We start from the raw sequence: 22,401 nt of genomic DNA on the forward strand, positions 1-22,401 counted from the left end.
GTCCCAGGCTCGGCGGCGGCGTCAGTGGCTCCCCCTCCCGCCTCTCGCCAGTCATGGCGCTCGCCTCCATCCTCCGCGCACCGGCCGGCGACCCTGCGTACGCACCTCCCTCTCTCCTCCCGCCTGTGCTGTACCGTGGGAGCCCGGCCAACTACCTAGGGTGGTCGGGCCTTGGCTCCGTCAGTGCCAAGTTTGGTGCCAATCCAATTACGTTTGAGCCTCCAATCACTTGCTTGAAGATGACCGGTTCAAAGCCACCAAATCTGGACAGATTTTCCTTCTCCTTCTTCTTCTTCCTTTCTTCTCACATTGTGGTGTGTGTTCTGCTCTCTCCTCTCTCTCAGCAGCAGAGCTGAGAATGGAGGCTAGAGTTTTGGTTATATACCTCCAAAGAAGCAATCTCAACCATTGATTTAGAGACAAGATCAATGGTGCACAAGCATCGGGGCTTGTGGGCTGTTTTTGCTGCTTTGCTAGGCTCCAAATCATCCTCCATGTGGATGGATAGCCCAACATTTTTATCACACAGTTTACCTTGTAACGCATCTTACCGATCTATAGTTTACTGCTTACGTGCGATAGAACTCTGAGGATAAATCTGGTGGTGAGATGTCGCTATTTTTAATGTGCATTTAGGGTTTTGATTAGAAACGTGTGGATTTGAACACCTTTGTTCTTATCCCATTATCTGTTAATCATCTGGGCATACGATAGGGGATGTCTCTGCATCTCCCTTTTTCCGTGTCCTTGTATTGTGGCCTGTGCTATTAGATCTTCATCTTGATTGTCATTTACAACTAATTGTGTAAGTTCATTAGCTTGCCAAATTGTGTGTGTTTTCTTGTCTGTTATACTACCATTTCTTGTCAAGGGTGTTATATTGTTATTATGTATGGTATATGTCTCTGTTTTCATTCCTGTCAAAAAAGTTTGTAATGCTAAAGCATCATTAAATCTTGATTGTTGCTAGTTTGTTGAAGTAGTAAGCAGGGGCGGAGCCACCCATATGGCAAGATATGCCTATTGCCATATCTCAATTTCTGAGTCACCCTCTCCTAAATTACTTCCTGCCATTAGCGCTTCTAGTAGATTGATTTTTTTACTCTAAACAGCTGCTTTGAATACTCTAAAGAAGCCTCATTGAAGGCTGAATGCTTCTATCTAAACGTACTTGGAGTCTTGATCTCTTCTAGCTTGTGGGCTTGAGTGTATGTGCAACAATCCATTTATTAAAACACACGATTAACACTAGTACATTGAGAGAGAGATTCGAATTGATCTTGAGAAAATTAAGAATGCATTTCAAAAGTAGAAAGATAGGAAATGCAATTACCTAGGTCTCCTAATGTAACTAAAGCTTCAGTGTCACTAGGTTTGTCCATTGAATTCGATCATTCGCATCTTTTTTCAGTATTTTATCTTAATATTCGATTTCTTCCATATATAATATTTATATATGTAGTTCTTATATGTTTTGCTTATATGTTTTGTACTTGATGAATATAATTATCTTGCATTTGTATAGAAATCACCTTACTAGCTATTTTAATACTCGCCACACCTCAATTTAAATCCTTCGTCCGCCACTGGTAGTAAGGGTCCTATATATTGAAACTGCTATTCTAATTTGACAAGAACCGTTGTGCAAATCTTAGTTTAGTCAAAACTGTAAAATATTTTATGATATATATATATATATATATATATATATATATATATATATATATATATATATCAGAATCGGAGTTGTAGTTTTGACGGATACTTAGCCTTCGTTTCAGATCAGACTCAGATGGTAAGTGAGCCTTATAGCAAGATCAATAATAGAGCCAAGTAACTATAAACCAAGTGATTAGAGTCAAATTATATAGTAAGTTGTGTCATATTTGTCTATGAGACACATTCTCTTTCTTATTTTTTCTCACAACACTTGCTATTTGGGTTCACCATTACCAGAGGCGGAGCTCCCCATTAGGCACAGTGGGGCAGCTGCCCCAGCTACCGCCGGTGTGGCTCCCTACCCCCAGCTTCTCCTTCCTAATCTGCTATGTGTAGCGTTATTTCTTGACTCTAGTATAAGGACCGAGAGCGAAGGAACGTGCAGTGAGGGCTGGCTGAGGGACAACTGATAAACATCAACATTCTCGTGGGGATTCCGAAACTCCTTTAGTTTTAAATTTGTTATTTATTAGGCACTTAAACTCTCATTGTGTGATATCAATAAAAATATGCCTACGATCATATGTGTCCGCGCCTCACCTAAAATTTCGTTTGAGCTCTGCCACTGACCATTACCTATACATCTGTGGTCAGCTTAGTGCTTGCATGAGAGTCAAGTTATCATCTCTCTTCTGCTCTTAGTATCTCGGACGGACCAGGAGCTCGGCTAAATGGTAACAGAGAGGACGACATGCACGCATGTCAGCGTGTGCTCGTATGTACGTAGTCGTACTTTCGTAGTCCCGTTGTACGTGTGCATGCAGTGTGTGCTCGCATGTATATCTTCGTGGTCCCGTTGTACGTGTGCATGCAGTGGCTGGCCGCGTCTTGGCAAGCGGAGATGGCCGCCGGCCAGGAGATGCAAAGCGGTATCAACATGTGGATCAATAACCTTAAGGCCCTGTTTAGTTTCGCACCTAAAATTTTTTCATCTATCTTATCGAATCTTTGGACACATGCATAGAATATTAAATGTACATAAAAAAATAAACTAATTACACAGTTTGGTTGAAAATCGCGAGACGAATCTTTTAAGCCTAGTTACTCTCTATGATTAGCCTTAAATGCTACAGTAACCCACATGTGCTAATGACAGATTAATTATATTTAATAGATTTGTCTTGCAGTTTCCTGACAAGCTATGTAATTTGTTTTTTATTAGTTTCTAAAAATCTCTCCCGACATCATTCCGACATATCCGATGTGACATCTAAAAAAATTTTCTATCACCAATCTAAACAGGGCCTTAGCTTTCCGCCGCGCACCGACCAGATTTATGTGTACATGTGCCAAGATGTATGTGTTCAGGCTATTTGGTTGCCATGCAAGCATGCAGCATATATATGAGGCTCGGACGGATACGTACTCGTTAGTTTGTGACTCCGTAGGTGGCAACGCGGGAGTCGTATTGTTTCACGCACCGAGCCCGGATTAAGCTGCGAGCCCACGTGGCTTGAGGGCAGAGCGATTAATCGGGATCCGACGATAACGTTAGTAATATATTTTAGATAGATGGTACTCGCTCCACCTAAATTATAAGACGTTTAATTTTTTTAACTTCATATTTGACCACTTATGTCATTCAAAAAATTATACAAATAAAGTTAAATTTAATTTATTTTTTAGAATTTTTATTAATAAACAAGCTACGATAAAAAAAATTGTATATATTTTTGAATAAAATAAATGGTCAAATTTGATGTCAAAAAAGTCAAACGACTTATAATTTGAAATAGATTGAGTAATAGATAAAAGTTAACCCATAAACAACTGGGCACAGCCCCACATAAAAATCCAACACAAGAGGATTTGTATACGGTATAATCAGCCCGCTTTATGCGGGTATATATCCTCACCTCGATATGACGATATCTATCCCATATTCTCTTCAATCGGGATCTCTCGACTACGTTGTAATTTATTTCTTTTTAGATTGTTTTATTTATCTCTCGACTACTCCGAAGCGTCGAAGAGAGCTCTGTTACGGCGGCAACTCGTGGTCGTGGAATCTCCTACAGCGACTTGTCGCTCACGACCTCATGGACTCGTACTCGCACAGGTATGCGCGCAATAGATTCCCATCCTTTTTACTCTTTTCTTCGAACGTTTTTTAAATATAAAAGAAGGTTTCCCCAGTTTTTTTATGAAAAGCAAAACAAGCATCGCGTTTTGGCGCGCTCGCCTTATAAGATAGCTTAGCTGACGGCATTGATGCCATAAAGCCTAACACTGAAATAGTAGAAACCTCAGAATCTAACTTTCTGAAAATAAATCAGACTGTCTCTGGAATCTATATAATGAACACCCGATGGTGCCAACCCTAATGAAGACCCCATCTGATTGTACCACATTAGTTAAGGTGGTGTTGATGCTTTTTTTTTCCAGCTAGACTATCACTTCCTCCATGCGCATCCCAGTCTCCTGCTGCATCAGCAGGATCCACCTTCGTAACATCCTTGCAATCTTGAAAAGGACATCCTTTAGTCCCATCCACTTGCGCCTCTGAAAACACAATTTTCATTCTAAAATTTCCACAAAGACCATAAGACATCAGCTGAGATATTATTTGTAATCTAATGATTCTTGTTGGTTAGCCAAAAACGAGCAACCGCCTCAAAGTAATGACCCAAATTTAGACTAAGGATCTCACAAATATGACCACATACCAAATTAGCCACACAACATTCAAAAAAAAGATGAATGATAGATTCTCTTTCACTGTAGAGAAGACGGGTATTATCCTCCACAGGTCTTCTTTTTGCCAAATTATCTCGAGTTAAATGTTTATTTTTAGGCAAGAGCCACAGGAAAAACTGGACTCTTGGAGGGATATTAAGCTTACAGATTGCATTGACAAACACTGGGGAAATACCTCTAAAATTAACCACAACATATAAAGTTTGGACAGAATATTTCCCTGAAGAACTATATGACCATATCATTTGATCTTCCTCTTCAGAGAGGGTGACATCACTTATCACATTCACCGATTCCCACCAAAGGTTCATACCTTGTTCTTTTCTTCGAATGTCCTTTTAGGTCTTAGCGGTAGGAATGGGCGGCGCTCGCTGGCTAACGTTGCTCTCCAATCCCCTACACCGCCCTAATTAACCTTAATTTCCTTTTGAAAATCTCAGCTAACAGATGTTCTCCAGTTATTTGTATATAGTAAATAAAAAAAGGAAATGGACCGCATAGAAGAACCCAAGGTTAGCAATGACCCGATCTCTAAAAAAAAGGTTAGCCGATAGGTATGTCTTGTGTGCGTCTGCAAAGGCTAACGGGCAAGAAAAAGGCAGAGATGAATCCTGAATGAGTTACTTTCACCAATCACACTCAAACAACCATCCATTTGATCGATTATCCATCCCAGATACACTATCCTTTTTTATATCTCTGGAGCACCGCAACTATATATGGTTGTCTGCACATGGCATCACAATTATATATGGTTGTCCAAAATTCTTATAGTTTTTATCTCTGAACATGCATGCAGGATAACACAAAAGTTGGGGAAAACCCAATTTGTTGTTGGATCAAAGGGATTCACACTTTGCCGCCGTAATGAATTTGGCACTATTAACTTGCAGCGAAAGGTTATGATCAAACAAACATACTTGTACCGTGAATGGATGTTGCGCATTGAGTCAAGAAAAATCACAGAGAAGTATTATAACTTAGAGGAAAAAGGCCTGCTCGGTTGGGAAGCCTTTAAGGAAAATAAAGAAAGCATCAAGAAATCATGCGATATTATTAATCGTGCTTTTGACAGGTACAAAGATCGTCGTATAAAAGCTGGGTACTTCTATATGTGCAAGCATCGAACTTTACACGCGGTATTCGTAATGAGTCCGTTGTACATCATGCCACGGAAAGAAGCGTTGAAGAAAATAAGAAAAATTCTTCGGAGGAGAGAAACATATGTTAGCAATAATGCTACCCTTGGTACCAATGGGCATGGATCAAACTTGGCCAAATGTTTTAGTTTTTTGGGTAATATAGGAAGACGTAGATTCATTCAAGTAGTATGGTTGATCTATTTCTTTATGATAACTGTAGGCTGCATTATAGTACTTTATGTTTAGGTATATTTGTGTATGAAGTGGCACCTTTAGTTTATGAACTAGTTACTGCTTGCTAAAATGTGTTCCATGCATGTACAATGGTTTACCCTTTATATATATGGAAATTCTGTTTTATTTTATTTCCTTTTTCCATCTATGTTTGCTTAAGAATCTGTCTACCTAGAAAAAAGAAACTGGTTGTTTTAGGCCTCCCCCAACAACAGGTTGTTGGAAAGCACCAAAACAACCGGATTTGCAATCAAATAAAATCCGGTTGTTTTGGCTCCATCCAACAACTGGATTTCCTAAACCTCAGATCAAATAAACACTAAAATCTAATGATCACAATTATAACCAACACTCAAACATAGATACAAATATTACACACGTAATGCAAAAAGAAAACATCGTCAACAAAGAAATAAATTTACATCAACGTAACACTAAAATTACAATGAACAAAACACTGTAAATATTGTATAAGGAGAACATAAACACATGAAATTGAAGACCTGTGATCTAGATCCACCAGAAAAAGCAAAAAAAGAAAAAAAAAACCTAACATTAGAATCTCATATGACTACAAACTGAACAAAAATGACAAGGGATAAAGATAACTGCAAAATCTAAAACCAGGGTAGGCATGGGCACTTACTTGTCGGGCTTCAACATCTTGTGGAATGCATGTTGCGGCCACATCGGAGCACTGGTGTCTCCCTCAGCGAATCAAACATTGAGTCCCCTGCAACAACAGCAAAGGTTCCAAATGATGAGCAATCAGAGTACACTTTGCACTAGCAGCAGCCAGAATCACAGAAGAAACTATAAATTGGAAAAAATGGTATCTTAAGGTACTATTGCCATACTTGTACAGGCACTCAAAAGGATCTTTTGCCATACTTGTACTGGCACAAGAATAAAGATTGAGAACTGCATAACAACTAATACATATGTCAATGATTTAGTCTATTGATTACATGAAGAGAGCAAGCAACCACAGCAATTCACATAGACATATACCATACTCTTCAGAAAAAATCAAATACAAAAAAAAGAAAAATACCAGACACATTCTAAAATTCAGAAAAGTATCTACCATATGAAGAAATCAGAAAGACAAATGACAAAATCTTCAGAAATAAAATTCCCAATTTTTTTCTATGGAAGCCAGATATACAAGAAGAAATATGACAGATACTTCACAAATGCAAAACAAATTACTTCAAAAAAAGAGAAGGTGCCTTATACCCAGCTTACATGTGTGCACACACAGTGCAGTTTCCGACAGAGCCTGGGCAGGCGCCCAGGGTCACTAGGACCTAGGTCCGCCCCCTTCAGAACTTCTACAGTTCTACATTCAGACAAATTTACATCCTCACATGCACAAATTTACATCTACAAAGGCAAACACTTACACTAAAAAATACACTGTAAATTAAAAAAAAACGAGAATGTAATTCCAAGAATTTGAGTCAGAGTCACACTGAACCTAGAAACCAGAATTGGTACACTGTCAGATTTCTATACGTTTGATTGTGTTTTAGAATTTGTGCTATCACTATATATGTCGACAAATGACTAGACACTCTCTCTCTCTCTCTCTCTCTCTCTCTCTCTCTATTTTATTTTTTTTGCGATCACGCCCGTCTCTCTCTCTTTTTAGAAATAGATCTTTTTTTTCTTTTTTCTTCTATAAAAAAAGGACTCGACGGATAGCTGTGCAGTAATTCTGACGTGCCGACGCTGCCACTTTCCTCTCTCTCTCTCTCTAGAGGTATACGGGGAGCTCGGCAAGATTATCGCCACAGGCTCCCGCGAGTCATGAGCTTAATCGGCAGAGTAATACAGCCCATTGAGAGACAGTGCACTCTTGAGATTATAAATGAACTCTTGGAGTAAATCTAGCGTGACTTCGCAAAGATCAAGACTATGCAGCATATTTGAACATGAAATTGACAATGGTAGCATAACATTTTCCAAAATTGGCATAACAAATATAACATACTACACAAAATTAACAAGAGAATTTTGTCTTCTATTATTTATCTTTGCACTGCCACAGAACATAAATTACATCCAGAACACTTGGGCATACATGGTATACATACATGAAAACAAATGGCAATTGGTCAAAGGCACCAGTGATTCCCAACATGCTACCATACATCCAAATAAAGTTTAAATTACTCAAAATGCAGTTACAGAGGAAGAGTGTAGCGAAGCATGCATGAGGGAAACCCATTCCTAAGGTTACATCCAGAATACTGCATGAGAAAATAGGCTATTCTTGGATACTGCATAGGATCTGTGAACCTTAGTTTTCAGCTCTCCTTTATGATCATATACTTGAGACCAAACAAGGTGACACGGATCACAGAGCCATCACGAAAATCCTCGCCACACAATATATTCTCCACGAGGCAAAACCTGCTGTCTCCCAAGCATGTAAGAGTGGGTTTCAACCGCAAGTGGTTCGGTTCCACCTCTTCCTTGTCCTTGCAGCTTCTCTTTGAGCATCCTGCATTCTGGCAATGGCGTAATTGTGTCGCTCCAGGAACCAACTGGACATGAAGAGTGGTGTGTCCGTCCGGGTGCAACGCGTAGGAGACGAGCATGATCCCATGGAGCGGCCACGGAGTCGACAGGCTATTCCAGGACCAGTCCATGGATGGACGCCATGGTTCCAGCTCCACGCTGGTGGAGCGTGCCCACGACAACACCTGCATGGCATGGTGCATGGGTGAACAGTCGAGTGCACGGTCTGTTGTCACTGCATATATATATATATACAACTTCTCACCAACAGCTATGGCCGCCCCCAAGCTGTATACCTCATCTGGAACGCGTGGACCGAGGGTGAGGCTAGCATTTTCCGTGTTGTAGCACGGTTGCCACGGCATCAACGATTGGTATCAACGAAGATGATGGTGCCCAAGGAGGTGAAGGCCATTCCTCCAAGCGCTGGCGCCACTAACCGGAGGACAGCAGATTCAGAGAGGTGATGATTCATGTTGTCGGCGTCAAGCTTGTGGATGCTGTACCCAGTACCCGTCATCCAGAACGAGATACAAGTGCTTACAGCGCCTACCAGTGGCGTGCGAGTAATCTTCGTTGAGATGCTCTGACTCTCTAAAATTCTTGCAGTGTCTTGTAATTTGGAATAGAAAGAGTATATTTAGAGAGAGAGAGAGAGAGAGAGAAAGATCAAAATGTGGAATGGAGTCGGGAGAAAAATAAAATTCGATTCCAAGTCAGCTTCGGCTTGAGAAAAGGAATACCTGGCGGCTATACTGCGATTTTGCTCGATTCGGAACCAGCCAAGCCCGGGCCAACTGGAGCGGCAGGTGTCCAGAGTGCTATCGGGCAAGTAGATCCGATCACCTCAGCCGCCGCGGAGGTGCAGTGCAGGTCTGGTGGCGCCTCTGGGCCATGGCTCACGGCCTGATGCCGACGGCACACGCGCAGGATGGAACAGATCGACAGGAGTTGGCCTCAGCCGTCGAGAGGCGTGACCGCCGCCGCTGGCCCTCACTAGTATCGCACTCGGCACTCTCTCCTGGCCAGACCAGATCAGACCAGCTGATGATGGCATGATCGATGAACACAACAGGTCAACGGCATTCCAAGACTCCAAGAGGAAGCAACAGCCACAGTCACTGGCAAACCAAATATAGCGAGTACAGTTCAGGCTTCCATTCAGCAAAACCAAAGAGGCTGCTCTGGTCATCTACGCCAAAAGTCTCAATACAAAGGTGTTATTCAACTAACATTACATTGCCCTCAAGGAACCAAGGCAATCCTCAAGTAATGCACAAGCTGAGCAGGAACCGACAAGTTCCCAGAATTTAAAACGCCAGAAGATAGGTGTGCTGGCACGGTATGCAAACATACAGAACGCTCATTCACCCTAGGTGGAAAATGACCTTCTATATGTATTCTTTTTTTCAGCCAACTCTGAGTAGCACCACTGTACAACCAGTCCTCACATCATACATGAATTCTCACAGATAATTGGTGAGCCTTCCTAAGATGTTATTAGTCCTCCCTGAAAAAAAAAACAGAGAACATAGACCAATGTTCATCAGCAGGTCACGTGAACAAAAAAAAAATTGATAACAGTAAACAACAATGGTTCTTAACAGAAATTTACTCCTATTCATTTAGAGTGCCAGATAATACTCAGTAATCAACTCAGCCTCGAGATATATCAATCAGAACATTTGCTTTCTATAAAAGCTGAGTTTTCCTATGTTAAAAAAAAGATATCTATATCAATCATGAATAACACACATATCAGGCTGCTACTGTATAAGCTGAGCAATGAGGAAGCATTACAAAGTGATTTATTGCTCCTTCTGAATATAGTTAATAATTTGAGCCAAATCCCAAAAAAAAAAATGTTCTTCTTGAGTTCTGAGTTAGAGCAGTTGAAATGACATGGAAAATGGCAGAATGTTCTTGGCTAGCTATGATTTTTCTTCCTTTCTCTGCCATAAATCATATGTCCATAGCTAGTTGCTCTATTGCATTAATAGATGCTGCGCTTCAGGATTAGCTGGTCAAGGACAAAGCAGCAAAAGCATGCTATGATTCTTCTGCAATGTCGGCAATGCAGCATACCTGACAGAATTGGACAAAGAGTCTCTAGTCTCAAAACGTGTCAAACGGGATTCATAAGTTATTTTGGACCAGTAACCAAACAAAGATGAAGCATGTGGAATGGGAGTATGGGACAATGGGTTAATGTTACACAAGTCCATTCTCTCATCCAAATACAAAGGTACAGAAAGGAGCAATTCATACAAGTGATCAAGACAACAGTATAAAGCCAAGAACACATTGAGTAACTAAAAAGATCACATTAAAACAAACAATGTTCTTAAAATAATAACACAATAAATTTTCAACCAATGTTTCTAAAAAATAATACCCAGGAAAAATGTAGCGCACTGGTATCAAGAGAACAGAACATAGAAAAATTCCTATCAACTAATGCATTGAATGTAGATGGTTAAAATATGAGCATTTTGGGCAAATGAACTGGAGAGAGAGACAGAGTCAACCTTAGCATGCAAACATTTGAACTAAATGATATCCAAAATATAACCAGGAAATGTTGAAAAAGCCATGTTGACCTTAACGAAAATGAAGGATGGCCTAATAGCTAGGGCAATCTAGGCTCTCATCAAGGATTGAAGAGAACTATTTAAAATTCAGTGCCATGCTGCCTTAACCTTAAGTAATTTGCACCATAACATAAAAAAAATGTCTTCAAGCATAGCAGTTGTTCATTCTAGGTAACTATATTCCAATAAATCATATGAGTTCTATTTATTCTGAACTTTTTCTGCTTTCATCCACAACTATCTTCAAGCATTTTATCCAAAGATTGTTTGATTGCAACTTTTGTGTACATCACCTTGCTTGGGTCTGAAATGGTTCTCTTACTGGAAATACCACCTAATTGGTTATCAGCCATATTAATTTTGGAATGTCTTTCCAACATAGGGCCTCAACAGTAATGACAAGAAATGCTATGGAAATGTGACAGACAAGAGTTCACCAGACTAGGTGAAAGCAGCCATTTTTGGACATCGGAGACAGCATTATTTGTTCATTGACAATGTCTCTGCCAATGATTACTGAGGTAGCCTGCTAGGTAAAACAAGATACAAGAATCCTTGACCACCACCGAATTTTCACAAAGGCTAACAATGCAATGCTATTAATGCAAAAAAAAAGGAGCAACCTGCATAATACTAATAACCATTTTCCAAGAATTACTGCATCCAGGGTTTCCAATTGATAAAGTTGGCATCCATTTTTGTTTTCCGAGTGACTGTCAATCATATTTGATGTCATCTATGCTAATCTTAGTCTGTAAAAAGAACTGAATTACTCACTGCATATTTCACCAGGCAACCATTCTCTACACTAGAAGCTCTTGTTGTAACATGGAACTAATAAGACCAATTCATGGGCACCAAAACACATGCGAGAAAAATTATATAAGTGCTATGACTCATACCATTTGATTAGTGAGCCAAAGAGGAAATGCTGCATGATCGGCACTTTCTCAAGCACCTCAGCCTTGTACATCTTGAGCAGCCCACTGTTAACTTTCTTCCAATTGGCCACTCCACTGATATCATCCAACATCGGTGAATGCTCCACAAAGGGCCCCTTCTTTACCTTCTTCACATATGCAACGCATGCCAGATACATGTACTCCTTGGAGAAATTCTCCAAGATATCTGGGTTGTGAATCGACTTGGGCTTCATGTACTTGTGATCAATCAGCTGCGCCGACCCAAATATGAAGGGCAGGAAATGGTAATCGTCTAGCCCCCACACGCCATGGGAGCCCGCAGGCTCCAGCTGGTACGTGTCCTGCAGCGTGCGCATGAGATCCAGGTAGGCTGAGAAGACGCGTAGAACGACGGCAGGGTAGTCGGCCTCGGTGATAAGGCCGAGCCTAGCGAGGCAGTAGAGGAAGGCGGCGAAGTTGGTTTCGTGCCCCGTCCCGTAGTCGATGCGGGTGGCGTTCCCGAAGGAGTCGAGGAGGTACGGTGCGAGCTCGACCTCGGCGCCCGCGAGGTCCGCGGGGGAGGACGCGGTGGCCGTGATCCGCGAGATCAGCTCGCTGGCGGAGTCGGTGAGCTTCTCGTGCCAGAGGCGGAAAGCAGGGTTGCCGTACCGGGAGCTGTGCGGAAGCGGAGGGATGGATTCGACGAGCGCGGCGAGAGCCCAGACGAGGTCGAGGAGCGCAGCGACGGCCGGGGATGGCGGGGACGGTAGCGGGTCCGAGAGCTTGCGGCCGTGGATGGAGGCGGACAGCGCGGCGACGAACCCGAGGAAGTGGCGGCCGTGGACTGAAGCGTGGAAGCGGGCGATGTCGTCCGGTGAGGCGATCCGCTTGGCGGGGACCTGGAAGGCATGGGGCGGCGTGGCGGGGGGCACGGGGAGCGGCTGCGGGACCGGGGAGAGGACGATGGCGGCTGTGTTGGTGGGCGCGTTGATGGCTGGGAGACGGATGGGGCGGTACGCCGGCGGCGGGGAGTCGGTGGTCCCCGACCAGGGGGCCGGGGTCGGCGCCGTGGTGGGCGCCCCGCAGGAGCGGCAGAGCGGGGTGTGCTCGTGGTCGTGGGGACCGGAGGCGGGAGACGAGCCGGGGTTGGACATGGCTACCGTGACGGCGGCGGCGGCGGTGTCGTGCCGGATCGGAGAGGCGAATTGTGGGCGTTTAGGTCGGCGTCGGCGAGCTATGGCGTATCAGCGTATGCTAGAGAGGCGTGCAGACTTTGGCCCGAGTGGGAGAATTTGGGCCGAAAAGCCTCAACAATTTGGGCCGAAATGCATTTGTTGGGGGTTTTCGGCTGACAGCTTCAGCCTTTTTACACCGTGCGTGCGTGTCTTTAATAAAAAACAAAACATAGGCAAACTCATCATATATCAGTTGGTTAGCTTCGTTATGGTAAAACTTGTCCACAGAATTTAAAATTGTGACTTAGCACATGTGTTCACATTTTCTTAGATTTATTTTAAGATTTAACGGCGATATACTTGGTAGGTGATGTCCCTGTCCACAGCGAGGCGCCTGTGGTGACTTTATAAATTTCGTGATTTGCTGGCTCAGTCCTTTAGAAGTGCTCATCAGAGTAGGATTTAAGTAGTATGTTCATAGGGGTGAGTGTGTATGTTGCGTGTGTCTGTATGGTACTGTGTAATTCTAAAAAAACATAAAAAGACTAGAGCATCTGGTATGTTTTTAAAAAACAGATTAGAGCATATATTCAAAAAAAAGAAATATCAGAGCATTACCTATCCCCTATCTATTATAAATCTATTAACAGTCTATATAAGTGGTCATCTATTATGAATAGTGTAGTATTTTTCTTCTATCCTTCAATAGATTACCGTTTTTAGATTGGATAGAGAGCCGGAGAGGCTACATTTGAGAGAGTGGAATGTGGATTTTAAACAATCAACAATAATCTCTTATATTAATTTTTTTAAGTATTGGAGATGGACTAAGTAATTTTGTCGGAGATGCTCCTAGGACACCTTTATTAGTAACAGTCAGCTACTAAATCTTATTAGATGAGATTTCATCCTATATGCCTCATATATTCTCTCTCGTGTCTTATACCTCTTTTGTATGCATTGAGATGCATAAAGAGCTTAGTTCTTCTCAAACTCGAAGATCGTTAGTCTATCTATTCTCCATGTGGCATCTGATATTACCTTAGAGTTAGCCATTGGAGGTGCTTCCAGAGCACCACACAATCTCTTATACTCTTTCTGTCATTAAATGGATCAACTTCTAGAAGAAAGTGAAGATGGGGTTTAGTTTGACACACCACAAATAAAAATTACTTTTTTTTTAAAAAAAAGACCACACATTTTAAATAACACATGCAAATCAAATGCATCATGCAATCTCTCCTCGTAGGACAAACTACAAGTACAGGCAACAAGTGAACAGGGAAGGAAACAAATGAGGCATTTATTTTTTCTCCCTTCATGCGTCAGTTCCTTGCATTTGACATTCTCCACGCGCCGCGGGCGTCACTCCTGCCAGTCTGCCATGTCTAGACAAGTGTCTTGCACTGCGAGGTCGTCGGGTCCCACAATGCCGGGAGCAGGTACTTCCTCCCGCCAAGCCCGACGGCGTTGTAGCTCACGCCGGTGGCCGGGTCAGTGAGCAGCTTCCCAGGGTAGCCGGGGTAGGCCCCGCTCCCGAAGATCCCGGCGCACGCCGTGGCAGCCTCCAGCCCGGCGCCGGCGGCGTCGCCCTGGTAGTACCCATCCCCGTACGGGTTGGTGACCGTGCCGGCGAGGAGGGCGGCGAGGCTGATGACCATGCCGTCGACGCCGACGTCGCCGTTGGGCGGCACCAGCGGCGGGGTCTGGGGACCGTATGTCGGCCCGTGGAACGGCCACGCGCACTGGCCGGGGCACTGCTGCGCCGGGTTCCCCGCCCACAGGTACGTGTACCGCGCCCGGCCGTGCGCGCCGCCGCGGTCGTGGCCGTGGCCGCCGCACCGCGACACGCAGAAGGACGCCACGGGGACGTCGGCGGCCGTGAGCACCGCGGTGACGGCGCCCCGGTGGTGCCCCGCGGCCCGCGCCAGCGCCGTGACGTTGCCCAGCGAGAGCGGGCGGCCCAGCGACGACGACGACAGGCGCTCGTCGACGAGGATCTGCCTGCCGAGCCGCACCCGCGCACCGCCACCGCGGTACAGCGAGGTGGTGCGCCACCACGACGCCACGGACGGCGGCAGGCGAGGCGCGGCCGAGTCCGAGAGGGAGCGGACGAAGTCGGCGACGATCCCGCGCTGCGCTGGGGTGAAGCGCCCGTAGAAGAGCAGGTTGACGGTGAGGTTGTTCCCCGTGAGCAGCGCGCCGCCGTGGTCCCGAAGCACGATCGGGTCGGGCTTCACCAGGAACAGCATGCGCGGGTTCAACGCCGCCGCGCGCCGCGGCGCCGCGGCGCCCAGCAGAGCGACGGTGAGGACCACGAGGCGGATCAGCTGCGTCGTCGTCATGGACGACGATGGCTTCTTGCGCCAGCCCATGGATTCCGAGCGAGAGCTGACAGATGGAGAGTTTGTTGTTGTGAGGTTTTCTGAGCTCGCGCACTTGGGTCTTGGGCTACGTATCTAGCTCGTGGTGGCAGTGGGTTTATATAGCTGGCTGGAGGGAGCCTGTGGGTGTAAAGGCGACGACGTGAGGAAGGTGTGCCGTGCGCGTGTGTGGGCGGCCTCGGCGCGCCGTGGAGTTTAAGAGGCGCATGACGCGCGCGTGCATCAGCTCCGCGGTTTTGGATTTCAGGCGCCGCTCGTTCGTAGATGCACGTAACGTGGTTCGGAACTGATCGATGCAGATCTGATCTAAGTGAGGAAGACGAAGGTGTTAGGCTGTTGCCAGTTGGGGGTAGTGATCTTACGGTGGAATGGAACGTGCCCGCAACTATTTCATGCATGGCTGCAAGTTTGAACGCCGCGGGACTGCATCTGTTTAGGGTTCTGGACCAAGAGAAAATGTCTGGTGGAGTCGAGTTTTCTGCTTATTCTTGCCAGCGTTCAAATGATCATTGATCGACTGAAGTTGCCGACGTGTGGTTTTTGTTGTTAGGAAATAGAGAGCTAACGTACGGTTTCCCTTTAGAGTTAGCTAATGTGTTCCAAAGTGATATTTCTATTTATGAGTTCTGTGTCATTAATTAATAGATAATATAAATTGTCACTGGTTAGAGCCGTTCCTAAGTAACAAGAAGATCCCCAAAGCACACTACTGTCAGTCGTTGAATCTGTCGCTCGGAAGTTGCTACCATGCCATGGGGCGCTAATGGCACGGAGCGGTCGCCTAGTATGGATTAAACCCGTTCTTCGATCTGTTCCAATTTATGCAATGGTCGCAAAAAGTTTACCACCATGGGTCCGAAAGGAGAGATTGGCAGCATTTGCAGGAAGTTTTTCTAGGTTGGCTCTGACATATTCCGTTCAGGGGGAAGCGTATGGTCTCCTGGCCGACTGTTTGTAGACCTACTGACCTTGGAGGACTGGGCATCAGCGACCTGAAACTTACTGGCCTCACGCAACAGACAAAATGGTTGTGGCTTCAAAAAACTGACCGCGATTGAGCATGGAGCCAGCTACCTATTTCTACAGCGCCGGAGGTAGCCTTCTTCAGGGCCTCAACCTTCACCATTGTTGGTGGTGGCCGCCAAGCGCTCTTTTGGGAAGACCGTGGATCGATGGTGAATCGGCAATCGACAATCTCCATGCCTTGCATAGCTGGTGACAAAGCGAGCGTGACGCAGCCTGTCCGTGGTTGACTAACCAACAAAGCTTGGACAAGACGCATATTGGGTGGTAAGTCAGCTGATGCGATCGGTGTGTATCTGTTGCTTTGGAACACACTGAGGGACTTCCAGCTAGTTGATCAACTAGATAAGATATAGTACGGAGATGGACCCCCTGATGGTACCTACATGGCCAAGTCGGCTTACCGTATGCTTCACGCCGGAGCAAGACCGTTCCAAGGGCATAATCTCAAATGGAAAACCTGGGCATCGCTCAAGATCAAGATTTTCTATGGCTATCACTTAGACGACAACACTAGACTGGTGATCGCACGAGATAACATGGTCTTGAAGCTCGTAGCGAATGTTTTCTTTGTGATCAGGCTCAGGAAACAATCGATCACAACACTAGGAGGTTTGGTTCCTGATCCTCTCGACAATCCAAAGCAATTGTCCAGTGCCAGCAGCATCCACTCTATGCTAGTGGAGACAACTTCATGGCTTGTTCACCAGCAACAAGCATGCAGGCATGGACTCGCTATTCGCGTTGGTCTCATGGGAGATTTGGAAGGAAGGCAATACACAATGCTTCTGAGGGGCTTGACAACAACATTTGAACTCCTACAAGTCATCCAAGCAGAGGCCGAATGATGGATTGAAGTGGGAGCGAACAGGCTTCGCGTACTCACTCAAACATAGCTTCTCTCCCAGTTATTTTTTTCACAATGTATTTTTTCTTTTTTTTTGCTCGGTCACGCGTTAATATCTTGTACATAACATTTCTCCTTAATACAAAGATACGTACACTCATGCATATTTCAGAAAAACATAATCGATATTAAAAATAAGAAAAATAAGAGGCGCGATCATGTTAGGTACAGGGACTATGCGCCCCCCTCGAAGGCTTAACATTTCTATGGTTTCAAAATCTTATCAAGATTTATCTTATTTTTTAACTAAAGGGAACAAGACTGTCTTCAAAACCATTTCAAAGTAGGATGAGAGATAAATTTGAATGATTTTGATAGTTCAAGAGGTAAGATATCTGTTTTTTAGAGTTGTGGGAAATCAAATAATAATATAAAGGTAAAATGGATTTTCCCACTTCACAAAAAAAGACTTTTTCCGAGATTATATAATTCAAAATTTTGGCTCAGTTACCAAACTGTCAGCCCACTGGCTAATAATGGACTAAATGGCTTGTATAGGCCCATTAGCGAATGTAACTGGGCCAACGAAAGCATAACCACACCCCGCCACCATTAGGCCCCGTTCGGTTCGGGAGGATTTCACCAGGAATTATTCTGGTTGATCAATGTTTATATAAATTTCCAAAACAATTCCAGTAGGATTCATTCCAAGCATTGATTCCATGCCAAACGAACGAGGCATTAATTTGTCACCATCCCGCGGGAACCCAGTCTCTTAGAGAATGACACACTTCACACGTGTCACGCTCAGAATCGTGCATTACGTGTCATTCCGCTATAACGCATGGCGTGCTGTCCCTATACGGCAGCATGGGACGGATCTCTCCCTCACGTGACCCCCTCGTGGCGGCGTCGTCGTCGTCAACCCCCAGCCGATAAGCTTCCTGGTCTCTAGATTCACCTGCCAGGCTGCCACGCACGCGGCACCACTGCGTCTCGCGGTCTCGGTCTCTCGGAACACGTCGAAGGACAAACATGCAAACACACCTTGCTTTGGTACACACTATACTAAAGCTTGAACCACACGTCCTTTGCCTTTTTATTTTAGCACTGCCCGACACGACAACACGTTACGTATACGATGATCCATACTGTATGTACTGTTCAGTATTTACATATATACATAATAATACATATATATACCAACATGAAAAAGCTTGAGATCCGTCACTTGTGGCTACACCAGCGTGGAGCACGCCGACGTGTCGGGGTTGAACAGCGCCGGGAGCAGGTACTTCCTCCCGCGCGCGCCGTGCGCGTTGTAGCTGGCGCCCGTCGCGCCGTCCACGAGCAGCCGCCCGGCGTACCCAGGGTACGCGCCCTTGCCGTACACGCCGGCGCACGCCGTGGCGGCCTCCAGCGGTGCGCCGCGGTCGCCCTGGTAGAACCCGTCGCCGAACGGCATCAGTTGGTCACGGCGCCGGCGACCATGCTGGCCACGTTGATCACCACGCCGTCCATGCCCGCGTCCCCGCTGGGCGGCACCAGCGGCGGCGGCGCCTGCGGCCCGTACGCCGGCTGGTGGAACGGCCACGCGCACTGGCCCGGGCACTGGTCGACGGGGTTGCCCACCCACGCGTACGCCGCCGCCGCCGCGCGACGGGACCGGGAGCCGGACCGCGCGCCGCCGTCGTACGAGTACGAACCGTGGTGGCCGCACCGGCTCATGCAGAAGCCCTCCACGGCCACGTCCCGCGCCGTGAGCACCAGCACGACGCCGCCGCCGCCCTGGTCCTTCTTGGCGGCGGGGCGTGCCGCGGCCGCCGCCGCCAGCGATGGAAGCTGGGACAGCTTCAGGCTCTTCCCCAGCGAGCAGCCCTCGTCGGTGACCTGGCCCGACAGGACCCCCCGCGCGTTCCGCTTGGCGCCGCCCTGCGCGCCGTTCTTCTTGCTGACGGCCGCCGCCGCCGCCTTGGAGAGGTAGAGCTGGTTGATGTTGCTCCACCACTGGGCAACGGACGGCGCGGGGGACGACGACGACGACGAAGACGACGGCTCCTGCGGCGGCGCGGCAGAGAGGGAGAAGAGGAAGTCGGAGACGACGGCCTTCTGCGCCGGCGTGAAGCGGCCGTACCAGAGGATGGAGACGGGGATGTCGCCGCTCAGCACGGCGCCGTTGTGGTACGTGAGGAGGTTCGGCTGTGGCTGGACCAGGAACATGAGCTTCCTGGTCGCCGTCGACGGCTCGGCCATGGTTGCGGCGAGCGCCACAGCCATCAGTAGCAGGACACTGATGTGCTTGGCCATTTGGTCTGGAGTACAGGACTCACGAGTCACGAGACAGGGGAGGGGCTAGAATTTTGGAAGGGAAAGTGGTGTTTTCTAGTGTGAATAAGGACATGTTTAGATACACCTAAAAACCTAAAACTTTACAAGATTATCCGTTACCTCGAATCTTACGACACATGTATGAAGTATTAAATATAGATAAAAATAATAACTAATTGCACAGTTTACCTGTAAATCACGAGACGAATCTTTTAAGTCTAATTACTCTATAATTAAACAATGTTTGTTAAATAAAAAGAAAATGCTACAGTATCAAAAATCTAAAAACTTTTTCCATCTAAACAATGCCTAACAAAGCCAAGCTGAGAGCTCTCTGCTTATAGAGGTGCCTCGCGCAGACTTACTTATAGCGTGAGTGTACTATATATCAATATCGATAAGACGATAATTAAGCATGCAAAAAGAATTACCTTGTCATGCATTTGGGCCCAATATTTAAAGTGTTTCAAGCACCAACTCGTTCACTCCTGTCTAGGCTATTTGGTTTGCGGCATCACAAGATCCGGAATGATCCGATCCTACATCGAAAGCTGGTAATATTGTTTCTAGTTTGGTTCTAGCTGGTTCATAGTATGGAATAGCACCGTCGTCCGCCATCGATCGAGTGCCTCCACGGAGAGATAATGGTAAGCCAATCGTGACGGATCAAGTCGCTCCGCAAAATGTGTCGCACGAACCCATTCTGCTTCTGGCGGATTCACCTGATGCCAGATGAGTTCAACCGGCAAACCAAACAGGCTAGTCTCATATTCCTATACATACCCAAGTGATCTAGGAGTGTTTTTATAGTACTCCTACCTAACAGTCCACTCAGAACTCAGAAGGGTGGTTTCTTTGTTTAATAAAGAACCAAACAATGAAAAGGGATAGCGGTTCAGGAATGAATGGGCTTTCCCTTCAATGCCTCGAACCATTTCCCTTTAATTTTGTAAGGTTTCGTCAAAACTACTACCATGAGCATTCCCGCTTTGAACGCCACTAAGGCTGCGTACGTTTGTTTGGAAGGGAATGGTGACAAGAAATCATTCCTATCAGAAATGTTAGTGTAATTTGTAGAGCCACTTCTCACCAAGAACTATTCCTAGTCAGAAATAACCATAAGCGAATGAGCCTTAAAATATAAAAGAATAGGTCTTTGCTATGGCTAGCCATGCATGTATGGACACCACTGAAGAGGGAACAATTTTTATCTTAACTGCATTATTATTGTTTAAGCGAGCATGAACGCCGGTGTCCTGGAGGATTATTAGGACGTGAACCGACTTGAAAGTATAATCATCACCCGGGGCGAGTACGTGGAGGTCAAACAAACGTACAGTGGCATTGATCGGACCACGTATAATTGGAGGGCCCTCCCCATCATCATGATGCTTTTGAGAGGGCAGCTCTGTTGGAACGTTCCACGCCAAGGAAAGTTGGCGCCTGGACTTGACATAGATATCTCTCCATCATTGCTTTGTACCTGTATGTACTCGTACATGCTAACATGCATGAACGCGGGAGCAATCACGGTCCACTGTCCCATCACACTAGCAGCTCGATGCCTCTAAGGCCCTCTAGATTGAGGATGAAAATTTTTTGGATGTCATATCGGATGTGTCGTAATGATGTCGGGAAGGGTTTTTAGAAACTAATAAAAAAACAAATTACATAGCTCGTCAGAAAACTGCAAGACAAATCTATTAAGTATAATTAATCTATCATTAGCACATGTGTATTACTGTAGCATTTAAGGCTAATCATAGAGTAATTAGGCTTAAAAGATTCGTCTCACGATTTTCAACCAAACTGTGTAATTAGTTTATTTTTTTATCTACATTTAATGTTCCATGCATGTGTCTAAAAATTCGATGTGATGGATGAAAATTTTTTGGATGAGTAACTAAACAGGGCCTCAGGATAAAAATTTTTTGGATGTCACATCGGATATGTCGGAAGGATGTTGGGAAGGGTTTTTAGAAACTAATAAAAAAACAAATTACATAGCTCGTCAGGAAACTGCAAGACAAATCTATTAAGTATAATTAATCTATCATTAGCACATGTAGGTTACTGTAGCACTTAAGGCTAATCATGGAGTAACTAGGCTTAAAAAATTCGTCTCGCGTTTTTCAACCAAACTGTGTAATTAGTTTATTTTTTTATCTACATTTAATGTTCCATGCAAGTGTCCAAAGATTCGATGGGATGGATGAAAAATTTTTGGGTGGGTAACTGTGGCAGAACCTCCTGAATTAAGTGGCCCACATGCACACATCATTGTCCCAAAGACTTCTGATCGTCGTGCACGAGTTCCAAATGACTCAAGAAGTCTGTCGGGTGTCCTCGGGATACCCGAATCATCCACGTAACATTCTTTTCAGGAATTCCCTCATCAAGCATCACAGTATTACAACATTTCATAGATAAGAGAAATCAGAGTAAAAGCGGAAAGGTTACATAACATAGATTGAAACTTAAGTTCAAGGTTTACAAACCATAAGTATTTAATACATAAAAGCTTCGGAACTTTATTATTACATAAACCATAGATTCACACAACAACTTTTACTTGCCCAAGGTCACACATCAGAAACCTCATCGTCACTTTCCTCCACAAGAGTAAAGTAACCATGATCATCAAAAGGATTATCAAGAGATTCACCTGCAACAGGGGTTAATAAAACCCTGAGTACAAAAGTACTCAACAAGACTTAACCGACTATAAAAGAGGTGGAGACTCAGGTATGCAGGCTATAGGGATTCAAGGTAAAGCTTTATCAAGATCAAGTATTTCTTTTGCATAAAAGCTTACTAAGAGTAAAGCCTACTT

The 22,401-nt window shown here is 45.1% G+C and overlaps 3 protein-coding genes across 3 annotated transcripts; all 3 read right to left on the reverse strand.

Annotated features, from left to right (window-relative positions):
* LOC8065489 (serine/threonine-protein phosphatase 2A activator) lies at positions 9,455–13,059 on the reverse strand. The gene is made up of 2 exons (XM_002438025.2): positions 11,812–13,059; positions 9,455–9,828 (listed from the first exon to the last, which is right to left on the reverse strand). The coding sequence occupies exons 1-2, from the start codon at positions 12,963–12,965 to the stop codon at positions 9,819–9,821; spliced, it is 1,164 nt and encodes a 387-aa protein (XP_002438070.1). The 5' UTR covers positions 12,966–13,059; the 3' UTR covers positions 9,455–9,818.
* LOC8065490 (protein EXORDIUM-like 2) lies at positions 14,184–15,444 on the reverse strand. Its single transcript, XM_002438026.2, has one exon. The coding sequence runs from the start codon at positions 15,359–15,361 to the stop codon at positions 14,375–14,377; it is 987 nt and encodes a 328-aa protein (XP_002438071.2). The 5' UTR covers positions 15,362–15,444; the 3' UTR covers positions 14,184–14,374.
* Positions 18,310–20,330, reverse strand: LOC8065491 (spidroin-1). The gene is made up of 2 exons (XM_021450036.1): positions 20,000–20,330; positions 18,310–19,552 (listed from the first exon to the last, which is right to left on the reverse strand). Exons 1-2 carry the CDS (start codon positions 20,005–20,007, stop codon positions 18,478–18,480), a joined length of 1,083 nt encoding a protein of 360 aa, XP_021305711.1. The 5' UTR covers positions 20,008–20,330; the 3' UTR covers positions 18,310–18,477.

The sequence above is a fragment of the Sorghum bicolor genome, chromosome 10 (assembly GCF_000003195.3).
Source record: "Sorghum bicolor cultivar BTx623 chromosome 10, Sorghum_bicolor_NCBIv3, whole genome shotgun sequence".
NCBI lineage: Eukaryota > Viridiplantae > Streptophyta > Magnoliopsida > Poales > Poaceae > Sorghum > Sorghum bicolor.

What these genes read in the sequence shown, in the direction of transcription:
- LOC8065489 (XM_002438025.2), bottom strand. Translation starts at nt 12,965, where the DNA reads ATGTCCAACCCCGGCTCGTCTCCCGCCTCCGGTCCCCACGACCACGAG.
- LOC8065490 (XM_002438026.2), bottom strand. Translation starts at nt 15,361, where the DNA reads ATGGGCTGGCGCAAGAAGCCATCGTCGTCCATGACGACGACGCAGCTG.